Here is a 19737-nt window from a genome sequence, read left to right as displayed (position 1 = left end):
TCTCTCCCTCCCTCTCTCTCCCTCCCTCTCTCCTCTCCCTCTTCCCCCTCCCTACCCTCTCTTCCTCATTATCTCTCTCTCTCTCTCTCCCTCTTTCTCTGTGCTTGCTAGTCTGTGTATTCAGACATTTGTTAATGGCACTGTTTCCAATATAAACTGATTAATGAATAGATTGTGCAAGTTCAAGGTTACTGGCAATATTTTCCTACTTTAAATCTTGAACAAACAGCAAATTCTGGGTTGTAGGAATACTTTATTATCCTCTTTACTAAGATCGCGACCTAAACGGCACACTGCGACAGAAACAGAGATCAAAACATGAATTTAACACGAGTTAAAACCATCAAACCACGTTTTTTGTCTGCTGATATACTAGTAGTTTCACTGTAGTACGTACTGCCATGGTAGGGGGCGCCTGGGGGCGCCTACCGAAGCCCGAGCGAACATTACCGAAAGTTACCGAACTTTCCCGACGGCGGCACCGGACATTAATGAACAAAATGGCCGCCCGGGAGTGAAAAAAAAAAAAGAGCGATTTGAGTAGAATCGGTCGCGCTGTGGAATATTTAGGCTGATCTGAACATCGACAACCCGGCCAATTGTGGGGTAAAATTGCAGGGAAGCTCCAGGCAGCAAAAAACCGGGGCGAAAACGGAGCATCGGGCAGCCAACGTGAAATGTTCGGTTCTAGCCCTTTCCACGCGTTTCTTCCCGAGGCAAGAGTCGCCACGGCTATAATTTTGAATGTCATTTTATACAGGTAAGACTTTTAAATTGTGCCAGAAACACAGTTATACACTTTTGAGGTCTTTAAATGTCTGCACAGTTCGTAATTCGGCTTAGATAACAGAAAAGCGTACTGGTAGCTAGTATAGCGCACGGAAAAATGGAAGGTGGGGAGGGGGGCTCACTTCCGGGTTGTCATTATGATATAAAAAGACGCTGGTTTGTGTGGCGTTTGTAACGGCGTAGTTTACTGGCGTTTATGGGTTAGGTATATAAACACGTTTTATACACGTTTAACGTTTTAATGCGTTTTATCTACTTTGTTGATGAACGTAGGGCGTTAGTTTAAACGTCCGAGTGATAAGTTTATAGCTGAATGTGCTGACAATATAACTTATCATATAGACATGAAATTGTCTGGGTTCCATTCTCTGTAGTTTAAATATCGCTGCCTTATATCTAATTGAGGAAAGGTTACAATATGATTTAATACTTAATGATGATTATAATATAATATCTACAATTCAGGTAGAAATAATCTAATTTGTGATGTACAATAAAGGGTGACAGAAGTGCATTTAGTCAATCTACTTTCTGCATCGCACAGGTAACATGTGAGCCACTATCAGCAAAATACTAGTAATGGCGGGGAACCAACAAGACAGTCTACCGGGTAAGAATCAACCATTCTGATGCTAAAAAATGCCTCATTTTATGTGCCAAGCCTGTTCAATGTCTAGCTACCAGCTATGCAATACTGTAAATTCCGCGCTATTTTTGACAAGTTGCCAACTATTGATGATTATTAAGATATCGGTTACGGAAAGAATAATTAATTTGAGTTCATGAGCAACCCTGTCAGTTTTGTGATGAGATGAAGTCTTTTATCCATGTTTCTTCCCCAGTTGAGGTGCCGAAAGTTTTTGACAAAGTCATCAAAGGCGTCAGTCACAAGTGGGACGACCTGGCCCGGAAACTGGGATTTGACCGGAATGAGATCAAAGGCATCGGAACCACAGAACGCAGTCCTGACGACAGGTGCAGAGAAGTGCTGGAAAGGTGGAGAAACAAGAACGGAAAGAAAGCTACTCTACAGGTTCTGGAACAGGCCCTCGAGAACATTGATGAAAGGCTGACAGCAGAGAGATTAGTTGGTGCGTCTCCCATTTCTAATTATGATAAAATCATATTGTCAAAAACATTACATGTCCATACATGCAGCTCTTACCCCCACACCTTCAGCTAGTAACTAAGAAAGCAAGAACAGGAATGTAAATAAGTCATTTTCTGAAGTTATTGGCAGAATCTGTTCAAACAGACAATATTTACTATTACTAGTATCAGATAGCCGGGTGACGTTGACCAATCGAGAAGGCTCCATTCCACATGGCTTATGATGGCGTAATGTCACAAACAGGTCATTATTCATCCCAATCCATACATTAAACAACCCAATAATCACCTGCAATTGACCTCGGGTGACCCAAATAGAACATGACTCTGTTCCAAAAAATCCAAAAATAACTAATTATGTTCCAATGACGTCGGAAGACTTCCATAAGAAACACGGTTCTGTGCCGATGACCCAAATAGAACATGACCCTATTCCGATGTCCCTGTGAGTTGCGCTGCGCTCACTCGGTGGCTTTATTCGGTGGTTATAGCAACTGACAAGGCTTTATTACACCATATTCATCTCAGGGCTGGTCATTAACCCTTAATTAAATGCATTGGTTTTGTCCTATCTCTTAGGCAAGAAAACAAGATGGAAAAGGAAGAGGAAAAGAAAAAGAAAACAGCCCCACAAAGAAGATTCATCAGAAGAGTCATCTTTGATGGAGAATGATCCGCATAATGGTAAGTTTGACATTCTAAAATTTTGTCTCTTTTCTTTCCGGGCAATAAAAAGCATCGATGTAAACTCTGTAACTCTTGAAATGCATCTATGTTTAACATGAATTGAATGTTGCGGATTCGTACTTTTCCAGGACCTTCCCCCAGACACAACTATTTCCCACCTGTAGCCAAAGCTGTTGGGTCCTCCTGGGTGAAGTTTGCAGAAGATCAGCTGGGCCTGACTGCACTAGACATCTACAACATCCAACTGAGGCAGCCTTACAGCAAACAGCAGCAGGCGTTACAGGCCCTGGAGCTGTGGAGGGACAGGCATGGCAGGAAGGCCTGTAGGGTGAAGCTGGCAGAAGCTCTCAGGAAGGGAGGGTTCCTACGTGCTGCAGGTGGGCTGGTACTTTTATTGGCAGTATTGGGCTGGTGATGTTTACGATAACAAAATTGCTGTAGAACTCAAGCGTGTAAATTTATATGGAAAGAGCCTCTGAGTATCATCCATGTAGCTTTGTACGCTGCTACAAATGGAAAAGCCCAGCATTAATTCTATTTCATGTCTTCGTCAGTCAAAAATATAAAAATTCATGCATCTTTCTTCTTTTTTTTGCCAACAGATGAACTTGACAATGGTCACGAAGTCAAAGTAAATGGATTCATCACAAAGAAGCCTGCACACATTCCTAACCACAAACAGTGGACAGGTAAGAGGCATCTATCATGTTGGTCCCTGCACAGCCTCACTTTTACAGGACTTTTATACAACATGACACTATATATCAGTGCTGCAGACCATTGATAAATCAGGAATTTGTGAATAATTTTTAACATCAAACCAGGGGCACAGTTTGATATATAACCGTCACTTGTTGTATTTTTTATGAAAAATAGATGCTTATTTGTTGTTGTTTTTTTGTTTTTGTTCTAGAGCCCAGTCGTAAAAAGAGGAAGACCCGGGATTCCTGTGGCTGTTCACTTCAGATAAAACAGGAATCAAAACATTCTTACCATGGTGCATGTGCTGGTAAGTACATCTGCTAACTAACACACTTTTGATACACCTTTAAGGTGCTGGGCATTAGTAAGATAATGCCTTAGACTTGACTGTGACGCTGTGTTTCTTTTAAGATGTAACAACAAGGATGGACAAAAAGATTTACCCTAAAGATTGTCTAAATTTATACCCACAGAATCAAATGGTACCAACGGACGGAACAGAGTGGACCAGAGAGCGGGAACAAGCAGTAACGGAACACGACATCTCAACGGGACAGAACATGGTCATGAGACAAACTCCACAAGCTCACGGTCAAGTCAACAACATGAATCGTCAAGTTCCACTAGTTCAAGTTCAACTTGTTCAAGTTCAACTAGTTCAAGTTCAACTAGTGGAGGGGAATCAGAGTCTGATGAAGGTTTGTTACAAATTATTACAAAACGATATTTAGCTATTTATTATTTCATTCTTCATCTGCTGACATGAAGATTTAGGTGACTAATATTTTTATACTATATAAAATATCATGATATTAATCCCTAGTTGGCTAGACAAGAACTGATGTGGCAGTTGCTATGATGATTCTCGTTGGATCTGTACATAATTGCATGTGTCTCTATGCTAAGTAACCATGACGATATGTATCCAATGTTATTTTATGCAGGTCCTCCCCTCATGCAACCATTAAATGTCAAACTGGAAGGAAAACAGCAGAATGGGAAGAGCAGCAGGAAAAGGAGAAAACTTCAGAGTAGAGCCGCAAGACAGAAAAAAAGGACAAAGGTTGACCCTGAGGCAGGGGAGATGCCTGAGTCTATTAAAGGTACCTCACTCATTAGGATGTAAAAGTAGTTAGTCACACTTTTCCTAAACATTGGCTATTTGTTAGAATTGTACATAAAGGTTGCAATCTGACGTACTAAACGAATTACAATTGCAGCATTCAAACCATACCCAATGTCTTTTATTCACTGTGTGTAATTAAATTTGAAAATGCACATGTCCCAAAAATTGTACTTGCAAAATTGGCATCTAAGAAAAACAAGGCTAAAGGTAGAGCGATGTCGCGATCGGTTATATTGTTCTTCATATAACACAAACTGTCTTGTTTGTTTTACAGATGAAGCTGACAGGACTGGTTCAGCTGATGATAAAAGCACCATTTATCACACAATTGTGGAAAATGGTGAAAAAGTTTTTGACAACGAAACTGTTCAGGATTATCATAAGTTTAAAAAATGTGTAAAATCCCTCCGACGAATTGCATCAGCTGTGCCTGATAATGATGATGATGATGATGATAACAAACCAAAGCTTACGTCTGGGGCAAAACTAAAGATAAGGAAAAGAGTCAATGATAAGATTGCAGAAGTGGCCCAGGTAATTTTCAGAGACAGAGTACTTGATCCAGAAAACAGACAACTATATCACAAAATGGCGCAGTGCTTTGAACAATTTCAAGCTGCACTCAGAAAAGCAGAACGAGGATGTGTATTTTGTTATCTTGACTTCGCTGATGTCGGCTGTTTCGACACGTTTTGGCGCAGCTACAGTGACGGGAGCCTGTCCGACACCCTGACCCGAGAACTGATCACAGACGACATGAGGGCAGCAGAGGGAGGAGCAGACTTGTACATACATGTCCGAGTCCTGCACTCTGCTACAGAGGAGGGAGACTTCTCAGACCAGGGTATGTCATCAACTTTCTTGACTGTCCTTTTGATATGGCAGTTGATGTCCAATCTGAAAGGAAATACGTTTTCACATAGTGTAATCTTTATTAAAGTCTTTGGGACAACTATTGACGTTAATCCTGCAAATTTAATATTTTATATGTTTGCTTTACATGTACGTAAAACAGTCAGACACATGTTTTGTAATTGTCTTCCTCCCCAGACCCAAGTGGCACAGCAGGCCGAGGCCCCCCACATCCTGGTCCATCTGGGGAACATACAGGACAGGGTCCTCCTGCACCAGGCAGCGGTAACCATGGTGATGACATGCCTCCTGGTTACCATGGTGATGGACCAGGTGGGCTGCAGGTGTCAGGTGGTGGTGACGTCATCCAGGTGAAGCGGGAGCCAGTTGAACAGGTGCCGTCGTGCTGCATGATGGGAAATGTGAAATCAGGTAAAACCCTATATCATCAGCTCATCAGAGTTTTGAAGGCAACTGTGATAATGGCCTAACCTATGCAGGGTTTTGAAAGAAGCATACGTTAACGTGTGTTTGATTTTAGTTAGTGTTTAATAGATACTGAGTATAACAATAACTTTTCGGTTTTCTTTTTCTCCATCCAGAGATAAAGGGTGAACTGGCGGGTCCACTTCTCAAGAGAGAAGAAACAGGTACATGATTCTGTTCAAATAGATTATCGCTAAAATACTCTTATCAAAGTCTTTGTCCTGCTTTCATCTTTCCTATATATCATCAAATGACCATCTATACCGGTCTTACACAATCCTAGATGGAAAGTAAGGCTCCGTTGCTGAGTTTTCGGAACAGCATACGGTAACGTGTGTTTTTATGTTAGTTTGTATGTGTGTGTGTGTGTGTGTGTGTCATAATAACGTTTCGTTTTTTCTTCTCCATCCAGAGATGAAGGGTGAGCTGGCGGGTCCATTTCTCAAGAGAGAAGAAACAGGTGCACGATTTCATTATGTTTTAACTGATGGCTGGTACTTAGGTGTGTTTTTAATAACTAACCGCTAAAACCCATCTTTATTTTACCTTCCTTCTGCAAAACAGTATTCTAGGTGTCTAAAATTTAATATCATGTGATGTAGATCAGGTATCTCATAAGCTCTCCATATCATTAAATGGTCATCCTTATGTGTCTTATATAATCTACAGAACTAGACAGACAGCTAGCCGCAGTTGCTGACAGTCTGGGTTCCATGTGGGAGCGGCTGGCTTTATCTCTCGGCTTCACCACTGACTACATCCGGGACCTGACAGCCACACAGCCCCCCTCCCTCCGTCCTCGCCAGCTGATCTGTAATTGGATGGAGAGGAACTTAGGTGACGTCACTCTGGAACAGTTGGTGCAGGCCCTGAGGGATGCTGGGATACATGAGGTTGCAGGTAGTCACAGCTTCTTCTTGTCCATATTATTACAGCATGTAACTTGATATTTTTATCGAGAGAGCAAGTTCATTTGCATACATGGATAACATCAAGATAAATCATGATAAATCTGTAAATCTGTAAAACAAGTGCTGCCCGCTTCGTAATATCAGCACTTGTTTTCTTACATTGAAGTCGCATCATGTTCTGACTCAATCCTACTCTTGCTTTTTATGCAGATGCAGCAGCTTCTGGTCAAATTTTCCTGACAGAAGTGGAATCTGAAGCTGCAAAAGGGAAGCCAGATGGAGACATGGATACCGCCGGGCCTGAGGGTAAGTGTGGAGGTGCAGTGGTTAGCAGTCCCAGTTCTACCTCGCAAGGCTGGGAGTTTGATAAAAAAAATATTTTTGAATGTTGAGTGCTGGACAAATGTTACTTAGCATTCTATTTGCAACCACAGCAACTGCATTATTTCATTCTTGACCCTACATTGTAGGTGGGGAAAGGATACCAGATGTCTCTGATAGTGAATCAGAAACAGGTGGTAGCAACATGGAGGCAAGTAGCGTATCTGAGGAAGATCGAAGCACATCTCTAGATTCTGGTAAATATTACTAATTCTATTGTCCTATATACATACACTTCTATTCAAACATTAACCCAGTTTTCATCATTACCTTCGCCAAGAAGGTTATGTTTTCGTTGGCGTTCGTGTGTCTGTGTGTGTGTGTGTGTGTGTCAGCACGATAACTCAAGAAGGCTATGATGGATTGTCTTGATATTTGGTAAGTGGGTAGGTCTTCATGAGACGTGAAACTGATTAGATTTTGGGCCCCCTAGCGGCTTGTTATGGTACTGCAGCTGAACTTCCGGTTTTGATATCTCGTGATCTGGACATGCTAGGGTGATGAAATTTAGATGGTAGATAGCTCTTGTGCTGGGGAAGAAGTAATGTGAGTTTGAACTCCCTAGCGGCTTGCTCTAGAACTGCAGTTCGGATTAGTTGAAAATGTTTAAAGGCGGATAATTCAAGAACCGATTGATGGATCGTCGTGATTTTTGGCATGTAGGTAGCTGAAGTGATGCTTGATAGTAATATTACAATTATGCAAATATTAATGTAATTTGCATAATTAATGAGGAAATTCTATAAATCAGCTGCATTCCATGATAGGACTATTCAAGCTTGTGATATATGTAATTAAGAACGGCAGAAATACAGGCAGATATCGATTATGCAAATGAAGACATAATTTGCATAATTAATTAGAAAATATTATAATAACATAGTGGTAACTGCCTGGAATTTCATACTTGGGATATCTGAAAGTTATGTGAAGGTGAACATAATTAAACATCACTTATTCAAATGAGGACCTCATTTGCATAATTTATGAGGAAACGCTATAATGGCATTCTTTGATAAGATAAGACTGTCTTCTGGTGTAGAATATGATCAACAGATATAATTGATGCAATATAGGATCCTATTTGCACAATCAGGGGGATTAATCCATAATTTCTTAGTCATAAAGGCTAACATCATTTGGCGAAGGTATGAGATCGTGGAACTCTAGTTGTATATGCCATGGCTGTGGTGAAAGGTCTATAATTCCTTATATTTGACACTTTAAAGATTGTGCCGTAAGATTGACACCTCTTTCTTCTTCAGAATCCCAGAACAGTACAGTCAGCCCTCCCATATATCCAACAGGAGAAGACGCCTTGGCCTGGAATGACTACATCCAAGACTTCTTCAAGACTGATGAAGACACGGCAAGGTCTATCCAGAAGAGCTGGCCAAGTAACTTACTGGTTAAGCACCTCATCAGGGACAGGTTTTTCCACTCTTACTTGTGTCAATACTGGAAACAGTACCAAACCTTTCCTATTTCATTAGCAACTTTTGTCAAGTTTGTTACGAAGGTGTCTTTAAAGCAGTTCTGTTTTGAGAATGACATCAGCGATGAACATTGGAAGTCCGTGTATGAAAACATCTGTCTAATGGTGGGTAAAGCTGCGTTTGAAAGTCACACAAACAGCAATTCGGTGTATATTTCCAAAGACCAGTTGGACTCTGACATTCTAGAGACAAGCATTGGTTGGTTAAAGGAAGTTGAGTCTAATGACGCAAAAGATGTCTTCCAGTTTGTACATGACAGCATACGGCAGTTTCTCATGGCAGTGTGGGTAGCACACACAGTCAGAACCCGGACTGACTGTACAGACCTCTTGAGAGTTTGTGCTGAGAAGTCAGACCACCTGCCCATCACCTGTTGCAGTCTTGCTCACCTCCTGAGCATGACAGATTCTCCAACACACCTGCAACAGTTTGTAACATTGCTCATGCAAAAACAGGGAGGGTCTAACGATTTTAACCACCTACTCTCAGTCGTGACAACGACAGCAGAAACAAACCAACTAGATGCTCTGTCACCTTTCATTGAGAGTCTATTTCCTGACAAAACTCTGGACTTGTCTGCTCTCCCTGAAATCTCCCTTCATGACCTCCACTGTATGACACAACTCATCAAAAGTACAAAGTTAATTCAAACAATAAAGCTTCCAAAAAATAGAAGTATTAAAAGTGTACTGAAACAATATCCCTTTCAACAAAAACCTGTATCTAACGTTGACCATGCCAATCAAGTCAAATATCTCAGTTACACGGCTCTTTTTGAGTGTATGCCAAGTACTAGAGACATACTTAGTTTGACCACAAAATGCAGGTTTGCTAAATCAGACAAAAATATCGATGTTGATACCATTTGCATATATTTACAATTTTCTCATTCCTTACAAACCATCACAGTTAGGTCAGGATCATTCTTGCAGGGTTCCCTCGGTAACCTGGCAAAATCACTGTTATTCACGCCTAATGTCACCACGGTGGCCATCGCAGTGAGACGCGCAAGCAGTGAGGATCTTAACAAGGCGATGAATGTTTTAAGGTGCCTTCACAAACTAGAAAATGTAGAATTTACAGAGTACTGGTCTGTAGCAGAGTGTTTATTGAAAATGAGGTTTGCAACATTTACTCTACAATGCAAAACTGGTAGTCAGGTCTGGCCCGGGGTTCTGTCCTTCCAACCGTCTGATATCCAAAGGTTAACTCTTGAAGGAAGGCATACCAATTTGAAAACATCAGCCACACGAATATATTTACATAGTATCGAAAAGCTTGTGCCCTATTTTCAAAGTATGAAATCCCTAGTTGCTTTGAAATTTGATTTTGTACATGCCGACACCTCTACTTGGTCAATATTATTTCAAGGCCTGGCATCTCTACCCCCTGAGAGTACAGAGGCTGGAAAGTTTCCTCCGCTTGAGCTACTGAGTTGCACCAACTGCAACCTGACAAGTCAGGATATCAACGCTCTTGTCGGAAAATTGCAGAATTTCCGAACCTTGAGAGAAATAGATCTGAGTTACAATAACATTGGTGACGAGGCAGTGCCTGGTCTTGCTGAAGGTCTTGGTCCATGTCAGAACCTGAAGAAGGTGAACCTTAGTTATAACAAGTTGTCTGGCAGGGGAGACCTCTTGCCTCTTCTCCCCAACTTGGAGGAGATAGATCTCAGTTACAATGTCATTAGTGATGAAGCATTGCCTGGTCTTGTTGAAGGTCTCGGTTCCTGTCAGAGCCTAAAGCATGTCAATCTCACCAATAACAAGATCTCCAATAAGGGGGCACTGCTGTTGCTGCTACAAGATCAATGCAAACATATGCAGGTGAAGACTGCTAGAAACAAAATCAGTGACGAGCTTGTGTCTCTACTCTCAAGCAGAACGGGTGCTATACACGCAGCAAAACTGCATTTTTCGTCGCAACCGCTCAAAGTAATTATTCTTTTACTTCAATTCCTCCCTCAGCTGCCCAACTTGGAGGAGATAGATCTCAGTCACAATAACATTAGTGATAAGGCAGTGCCTGGTCTTATTGAAGGTCTTTGTTCCTGTCAGAACCTGAGGAAGGTGAACCTTAGTCATAACAAGTTGTCTGACAGGGGAGACTTCCTACCTCCCCTCCCTAACTTGGAGGAGATAGATCTCAGTCACAATGCCATTAGTGATGAGGCAGTGCCTGGTCTTGCTAAATGTTTAGCTTCATGTGAGAATTTGGTGACTGTGCATCTTCATAATAACAAAATTTCCAATAAGGGAGTACTGTTGTGGCTACTAATGGGACAATACAAACAGCTGCTGTTGAAGTATGGGGAAAACATATCTGGTGATCTTGTGTCTCTTCTGTGTAACTTAACGGATGCTAGCCAGGTAACAAAACTTGATCTAACATGTGGAAAATATTTTTGGTCCGATGTTACCCCACTGCACACTAGTGATGTCCAACTTCTACTGCAGTTCCTCCCTCAGCTGCCCAACCTGCAGGAGTTAGCACTTTGTGTCAGCTGTCAGGGGGAGGAGGAGGCTGAACACATCAACCAGCTGTATGGGGTGCAACACCCATTGAAGACTCTTACGCTTAGGACAAGGGACTGGTCATTGGACAAGATGACGAGACTGTTGAAACTGATATTGAAACAGTTCCCTCTATTAGAAGAAATAGATCTCAGTCACAGTGACATTAGTGATGAGGCAGTGACTGGTCTTGCCGACGGGCTTGCTTTCTGTAAGAATTTGAAGAAAGTGGACCTTAGAAAGAACAAGTTGTCTGACAGGGGAGACTTCTTACCTCCCCTCCCTAACTTGGAGGAGATAGATCTCAGTCACAATGTCATTAGTGATGAGGCCGTGCCTGGTCTTGCTGAAGGTCTTGGTCCATGTCAGAACCTGAAGAAGGTGAATCTTAGCTATAACAAGTTGTCTGACAGGGGAGACTTCTTACCTCCCCTTCCCAACTTGGAGGAGATAGATCTCAGTAACAATAACATTAGTGATGAGGCAGTGCCTGGTCTTACTAAATGTATTGGTTCATGTCAGAACCTGAAGAAGGTGGACCTTAGCCGTAACAAGTTGTCTGACAGGGGAGACTTCTTACCTCCCCTCCCCAACTTGGAGGAGATAGATCTCAGTCACAATGTCATTAGTGATGAGGCAGTGCCTGGTCTTGCTAAAGGTCTTAGTTCATGTCAGAAACTGAAGAAGGTAAATCTTGGTTTTAACAAGTTTTCTAATGTTGGAGAACTGATGAAACCTTTTATCAACCTTCCCTTCCTGAGACATGTACATTTGTATTACAACTCCATCAGTGACGAGTCCCTCCCCGCCATAGCTGCATGGCTGAAGCTTAGCACAGCTGTGGAGGACGTCGATCTGGGTTATAACATGTTCAGTGCTGAAGGGGTCCGGGACTTTGTGAGAACCATGAAGGGCAAGGCTTACAGGTGGAAGGATCACCTCCTGTATGACGGCAGCCAGGCTGATGTGAGCGAGGCTGCACTGGCAGGTGGGGAGGGTGCACGGAGGGAGGAACAGCAGTTGGAGAGGTTGGGGAGTTGGACATATTTGATAAAAGTGAAGGTCAGGCAACTGAATGTTGTGATTAGTCATGTGATTAGTCATGAAGGTCCCAGGTCAAATAATACACAGCTAGCATCACCCTGAGTTGTCTTTTCTCCTCTTTGTTCGTGATTTATTTTCATAGAGTACTACTAGTACTAGTACCTCCCCATGATGAAACAACCCATCTGTTTTATTTGGTCAGTCTCGTAGAACAGGTGCTTGGAGGATTGGCTTCAAGTCGTAGAATTCCCCCTCCTACAATGGTTGTCCCTTCGGGAGTCAAAAAGCCCTTGAAAATGCCATTTTAAAGGTAGTTGGGTACTGTAGATTTTTTAAATGCCATGTGTTAAACACCAATGGCGATTCGTTTCTTCATTCTTCATTCGTTCCTGTCATTAGTATCAAGAGGTTACTGTTGGATCCATTATATGATTAATGACAAACTCCGTGTACATTTCAGTTTTTTCGTGATGTTAGTTTGGAAACAAAGCACGTCTGTTAGTTTATAAGAGTGCTACATTTGTTCATTTCAAATTCAGTGTATTTTCATATTAACTCCAGGGTCCAATCTGTTAGCTTTCCCCTCTCCATTCCTGGCCTAGTTAATCTTAGCTCCATGTCCATTGGTGACAGGCTCCAAATAATTACAACATTCGTGTGATGTTAGTTGAATGCACAGTATTTTTGTAACGTTAACGTTGCAACGTTGGTAGAGTACTGAAAAAGGTGCCCCTCTGTTAGACCGTCAGTGAAGCATTGTGCATAGAACTAGAATGGTTACGTAACAGCATGCATTTTTGTTTGTATCTTTTAGTGTATAACTACTATAAACTGCATAAATGTTTTTAGATGATGCTCATCACCATAAAAACTTTGTTGAGTTGTTTTCAGTCATCTGTGGTTATCAAAAAGGTGCCGCTGTTAGACGTGAAAGGTACATAGGGTGTACTGTAACGGCATGTATTTTTGTATGTATCTTTTACTGTATAACTATAAACTGTATAAAAGTTTAAGATGATGATCATCACCATAAAAAGTAAAGTTAGTTGAGTTGTTTTCCGACATTTCCGTCTGTGGTTATCAAGTTGTACATATTTTCCATTTTCCCATCCGGGTTATTAAGTAATAGTTTCATCCAATGGATGTAATGTTAATGTAAAACATGGCGTTATTCGTGAGTATGGTAAATTTAGATACTTCAATGCCAACTGCATTCCTTAACCCTCAACAGTACACCTTCCCGGACTGATTAATCTGTACACCTGGGGTCCGCGCGGACCCCAGAGCAGTTTTTTGCTAATTTTTAGAAATTATCAACATGCTACCAGCTCAATTGTTTTGCAAACTGATGTGGGAACCTCTGTGTCCACATTACAAACAAATATCATACATTTTGAACTTTTTCTATTTTTTGGTGAAGAAAAGAAGACAAGAAGAAATACCCGATTTTTAAACCCATTTCAGACTGAAGGGGCTTTTGAGGCCCAACTTTGATCTCAGATAGCGGCTAAACGGCTTGCGCTAGAAGTATCAAATTTGGAGACCTTTCCTAAAATGTCTCTGGAAAAAAGTTCATATTAGTTTGATACTAGTAAGTTGATGTTTTTTGTGTTGCCATGGCAACGGGTTTCTATTTTTCAAAATAGAAGTAATTTTGGTTTAAACATAAAAATTTTCTGACTTTTATATTAAATTACACTTCTTTTCCAACATTAATAACATCTTACATAATTAAATATAAGTTAAATCATTTAATATGCATAGAATATGCTAATTTGATGACGTCATTGGTCAAAATTCAATATGGCGGACTATATTATTAGCTCTGACGTCATATGACGTCATAATTACACCAAAGTTATTAAAATTTAATTCTATTACTACACCGTTCTCTGAAAACTTGGTAGACATAAGATGAGTGCATAAAAACATATAAAAACGGAAATAAGGTAATGTATAAGAACGCCAGTGTATCCATTATGATCGAAAGCCGGCTGGGGTCCGCGCGGACCCCAAAAGAAAATCAGATATAATTTTTTTATAAATGGTAGAAACGGAGTTTTCTGTACTGTATTGAGAGACAACTTTGTGGGTGACAATTACCTAAAATTTCAGAAAAAAATCTTTAGAAACAAAAAAGATACTACAGAATATATAGTGCTGGGGTCCGCGCGGACCCCAGGTGTACTGTTTAGGGTTAAGAGACTGTAAATATATATTGTTAAACACTTATGTTGTATAACTGTACATAACTACATTTTAGTCAAGTAATAGTTTCATCCAATGGATCTGATGTTAAATGTAAAACATGGCGTTATTCGTGATTATAGCAAAGATACTTTAGATTGTGAATCTGTCAACTACCAACTACATTCCTTGAAAGACTGTAATATATATCACATGTGTTGTATATAAACTGTACATAACTACATTGCAGTTAAAGATGTATTGGATTGAAGTGTATATATTTTCTTTATTACATCTGTGTGTATATTTTGTACAGAAATGAAAGAAAATATATTTTTCTATCTACATGTGTCTGTGTGTGAAGTGATTTTATGGATGAACTAGAATTATTTCTGACGGTGGCTTCATTGAAGAAAATGGTAGCAAAACACTTTTCTGTTCTCCCTCCAAAAGCAACGATCACATTTGTGGTAGGACGAAGTATAAAAGACAGTCGCTACTTGTCTGTGGTCTCTGGTTTCATGAGAACCTCCTGACGAATTGACACATTTTGTTATTTAATTTGTGTTGCAGAAAACGCCGTCCTGGTTGAGAAATAACAAGTAGCAAATGATAGCTACATGTACGTTTAGTTTGGATAATCTACGAGAATATCCACGTCCTTTTGTATATTACTTTATTACACAACAGTTGTACAGGGTACAAAGTATGGCACCCACTAAGTACATATTAACTACATTTCCATAATGCCCCCCCCCCCCCCGATCTACTGGCTGGTATGAGAGATTGTAAGTGTGTGTGTACGTGCCTGTGTATTTGGGGAGAGAGGGGGGCACTTGTATTGTTTATGATATTTACTCGGTGCAGGGTGACTGACCAGGTACTTTCCAATGACGCCATTCTAACTTTAACGCCATGTTTTGTGGATTTCGCGGAGACTTTTTTCACCGATTAAGGGGCCCCAATACAACATGATCCTTGTTTATCAAGTACACCTGAGTTGGCAGATGTCAGTTAGGGTACGTGTAGTCCAGTCGTGGCCGTGACAGTCTGAAGAAGGCGTCCTGTTGTGTGCCTGACTACCTACCGTCACAAGCAACGTTCACAGAAGAACTTGGCCTAAAATCCCATCAGGTAAGACTGTTTTTTCTCGGGCATTCTCAATTTTATCAGCACATCATACTTGTAAGGGGTTTACAGTTCGTAAAATGGGTCTGTACTTCAATCAACTCTGTTCTGTAAGTTAGATTTTAACTGACCATGTCGCGAGTGAGACAACATGCAATATTTCACAACATATTAAGCTTTTCTATGCGGTACAATGGTTTCCTTATCGACTGTGTTTTTAGACATATTTATCGGCTTGACTTATCAATATCATACTTGAATTGTGCCGTAGCTACTCCTTTAATAAGTAATTTGTTGTTTTTATAAACTGATTGGTGTGGTCAGGATGTACTGGCCAGTTCACAAGATCTGTTTTATTCAAGCCCTCGAACCACCGTATGGGAGCAAAACTGAGGTCAGACGTATATAAATATGTGCCATTTTGACATTTATTGTCAAAAACGAAATTCCTTCTATGAGTTTGTGTGTATATATGTCTTATATTACGTCTCATACATTCTACGGACATTGGAACATTGCTGATTGAGTTATCCTAGAAAGTTTATGCCTGTTCCAGTGGGGTCAAAGTGACCCCAGAATTTTTACTTCAGCTGTTTATAATTAGAATTCACATCAGAAAGGTAAGTGATTAAAGACCACGCTTGTACTATATAAGCACCCAATAAAGTCGGCTAACGTAAACTACCAGGCTTCATTCTATCCCTGACTGTCGTGGTGGTAACATGGGCACAGGACTGGCGGTGACTATTAAATACTCTTCAAGACACTAGATTTGGTTTGAAACATATAAGGAATTTATGTACAGCTGTACATAAAAAAAAAGCTGGCCTCATCTAACCAAGAATATAAACTGTAATGACAACACTGTCTTGCCAAGGTTTGCCTGGTAGTGTGATAGAGATTGGCCGGCAGTTACTTGTACAGTTCTAACAGAGCTCCTGAGTCTACATGTACTGTTTTATCATACTACCAAATTAACACGCAAGCCATATTTCTAGACACACTTATTATCAAAGCTAAGGTTGACATTTTACATGTAGACATCTACAATTAGACACTTTGATACAACTTTGACAGGGCAGTTTGAAAAACTGAAATTTTACCACAGGGTTGGATTCCAAAAACTGAATGTTGCAGGTACTCTTTTCTTGATAATGTGACTCAATTACAACTATCCCGATCATTTTGCACGGTTTAGTATTGTTACTTTGAAAACCGTGTAGGAAAAATTAAAAAAAAAGTGACCAGTATTATGCTAATCTGCCCATGCCTTTTGTTTCTGGGGCAGGGACAGTCTGGGATGTTTATGAGTTTATGTATTTATTGGGGTCAATTCACTGTTCAAGCTGCTGGAGAAGCACAGTGGGGAGTACTTACCTTAGTGTGTCGCCAAGGGTAACGAATCCTGCAGTTTAAGTAAGTTTTAGATCCATTCCCTGGAGCAACAGTTTGAAGTACTCTCTACCATCTAACGTTCTTGTTATCGTATTTGCTGTACCTAATAGAAAATGCCATTTGATTGACTTGAACGTGAATACCCTTATAACGGTGTATAAACCTTCGAAAAAGGGCTAGTAACATAGAAAATATTTTCTTATCAAATGTGTCAGACTCTGTGGTTTCTTGAGATACCTGGGACAACATCTTGTAATGACGAAGAGAGAGTATATATAACTTGGGTGCTAGGTAACATGTGACGCCATTTTAAGGTCTGAGTAAAGTTTTGTTCTGCTCACCTGTAAGGGGATTCCCCACATCCGGGCATTTTTAGGCGGAAATGTGACGTCATCCCTATGTAACCGTTACTCTCCAAGCAGAGGTTGTGGGGAATGATCGTTACCTTTTTATATATGGCCGTTTTTTTTTTGTCCTGACCCCCACCCGTCGGTGGCCGCAGAGCTTCTCTGGCTAATGGATACTGTCTGGCCAATTTGATACTGTCTTTTTGCCACCGAGAGGGATCTGCTTGGAGATTAATCCCTATGTGCTATGCGTTTTTTAACAACAACAGGATACCTTCATCCTACCCAAAGACGTGCCTATCTAGTTATATGTCTGAATGTGTTAGGGTTAGTGTCACGGTTCTGGATAGTCTCCACATTGATTAGGCACGGTTCAGGATATCCAGAACCGTGCCTGATGATTCATATGGAACTCTGAATGAAGCACTTTTAAGACGCAACAACCGTTTTGGTTAATCAATGTTCCCAGTCGAGGAAATGATTGTGGCGGTAGGAATGTGATATTTGTTTGGGCTGGTATTTGTTTGAAGGATTGCGCTTAAAATTTGAATGTCGGCCGTTGTTGGGTGAGGGCATTTTTGTTTGCACATGGGTTCACTTATGTTATTGTACTAAATAAAGCAAGGTTTAAGACACAGCAACCGTTTTGGTTAGTCAATGTTCCCAGCTAGAGGAGGCAATGCTTGTGGGAGTAGGAAATCTGTAATATTTGTTCGGACAGGGTTGGAAAGATGTCATGTTGGCCCTTGTTGAATGAGGATATTTTATTTGCACAAGGGTTCACTTGACTCGGTCGTCTGACATGCGAGTGGGGAGGGGGGTGGTCAAAGGTTAGAGATTAGATTGTTTTGAACTGACAAAAATTGTACATGTATGTATGTACCGTCAGTAAATGAACTAATCAACCTCTCCATTTATCGTTTAAAAAATCATAAAACGTTCATTTAAGTATTAACTACTCAAACTTTTGTGTTTATCATAATTTCCCATGCTGTAAACAAGGGTTTCAATTGTTATTACCTTGTGTATGTGTGTGTGTGAGTGTGTGTGTGTGTGTGTGTGTGTGTGTGTGTGTGTGTGTGTGTGTGTGTGTGTGTGTGTGTGTGTGTGTGTGTGTGTGTGTGTGTGTGTGTGTGTGTGACAGTGTGTGTGTGCGTGTGTGTGTGTGTATGTGTGAGTGTTTGTGTGTATGTGTGTGTGTTTGTGTGTGTGTGAGTGTGTGAGTGTGAGTGTGAGTGTGTGTGTCTCAACGGTAGAACTCGAGAAGGCAAAGATGACTCATAATCATATTTGGCATGTGGGTAGGGCTTGGTATCATTGTCTGGCCAGTTTTGGAAACTTTTGTACCTTTGCATCCTAAACAGAATTTGCTGCAACACAAGACACAAAGATGAACCCAGAAGACTACGAGAAGCCAGAAGAAAACGGTGGTAAGTTATGTTCATACCAAATTTTATCCACCACTTGAAAGTTGGATAAAAGTACGTTGGCAACTTTACGATTAGGCGACGAGGCTGGTAGGTTCGGTGCTGTGAGCGACATGTCTCTATTAATACTTCTCATTAACAATATTGTCATCTGAATGCTTGAAATCATTTTACATGACTTGGAAATCCTTGTTGTATTTGACAACATCATGATTTTTCTGATTATAGGGAGATTAGTTGTTGTCTTAGTCGTACTCTTTTTTGAGACGTATTGCATAATGACCACGAAAAAAATAATGTTTGAATTCCTAAACAACCTTGTTCGTTTTGTGATGACATTCTTTTATCCATGTTCCATGGCCAGTTGATGTGCAGAAATATTTTGACAAAGTCATCAAAGGCGTCAGTCACAAGTGGGACGACCTGGCCCGGAAGCTGGGATTCAACGAGAACGAAATAAAAGGAATTGAGACATTGAAGCCTGATCAAGACCACAGGTGCAGAGAAATGCTGAATAGATGGAGAAACAGGGAGGGAAGAGGAGCTACTCTACAGGCTCTGCAGCAGGCACTCATCGACATCGGTGAACGGCTGACAGCAGAGAGTTTAGAAGGTGCGTTTGTCATCTGTGTTACCAGTGAGAAGTACTCGCGTGTAATATCACATTCCCTAATGCTGAATAACTAGAGAAGAATAAGTGATTTACTTATCCACACAATTTCTAAGAAATCTTTTAGTTGTGAGTTACTGAACTTCATTGAACCTCATTGAGCCTCTTGGTTAATCGTTACTTAACGTTGACTAAGTAAAAAAAAAGGTTACTTAGATGGAGCAATTTGTCGAGTACAATTCTATTGATATTTTCAGGTCTCTGGCTAATCTATACCAGCATATGATGTGTTTGAATTCTTCATTTGACAGAGTTACGTGAGACAAATGGAGCCGGGCAGAAAAGAAACAACGAGGACCAAAATCCGACCCCTGCGAAAACGTCGAAGAAACCGAGAACTCAGTCTGGTTCAGATGATAAGGTGGAAGGTAAGAAAATAACCTGCACGGTCTAGAAAACGTGAAATCACTGAAGACAAAATTTTCCGTCTATTTAATAGTTACAGCGTTAAATCCGTTTACATATAGAGACAATGAAAACATT

The 19737-nt window shown here is 40.7% G+C and overlaps 1 protein-coding gene and 1 pseudogene across 1 annotated transcript; both read left to right on the top strand.

Annotated features, from left to right (window-relative positions):
* Positions 1-1368: 1368 nt before the first annotated feature.
* Positions 1369-12202, top strand: LOC109477298. The gene is made up of 18 exons (XM_019778417.1): positions 1369-1399; positions 1632-1880; positions 2479-2583; positions 2715-2963; positions 3189-3275; positions 3500-3595; positions 3762-3986; positions 4233-4391; positions 4689-5258; positions 5465-5698; positions 5869-5916; positions 6165-6212; positions 6422-6652; positions 6874-6969; positions 7134-7241; positions 8310-8441; positions 10902-11216; positions 11511-12202. The coding sequence occupies exons 1-18, from the start codon at positions 1369-1371 to the stop codon at positions 12200-12202; spliced, it is 3675 nt and encodes a 1224-aa protein (XP_019633976.1).
* A 6345-nt stretch (positions 12203-18547) lies between these two features.
* The window catches only part of LOC109477296, a 7382-nt pseudogene continuing 6192 nt past the window's right edge, over positions 18548-19737 (top strand).

Source organism: Branchiostoma belcheri, unplaced genomic scaffold (assembly GCF_001625305.1).
Source record: "Branchiostoma belcheri isolate BF01 breed outbred unplaced genomic scaffold, Haploidv18h27 scaffold105, whole genome shotgun sequence".
Taxonomy (NCBI): Eukaryota; Metazoa; Chordata; class Leptocardii; order Amphioxiformes; family Branchiostomatidae; genus Branchiostoma; species Branchiostoma belcheri.
Note: the sequence above shows the minus strand (reverse complement) of the source record. Positions and strands in the feature narration are given on the sequence as shown.

Excerpts from the sequence above, each read along its gene's own strand:
- LOC109477298 (XM_019778417.1), top strand. The coding sequence starts at position 1,369 with ATGGCGGGGAACCAACAAGACAGTCTACCGG. Across the intron at positions 3,276-3,499 it reads TAACCACAAACAGTGGACAG|AGCCCAGTCGTAAAAAGAGG; the intron begins GTAAGAGGCATC and ends TTTTTGTTCTAG. Across the intron at positions 5,917-6,164 it reads TCTCAAGAGAGAAGAAACAG|AGATGAAGGGTGAGCTGGCG; the intron begins GTACATGATTCT and ends TTCTCCATCCAG.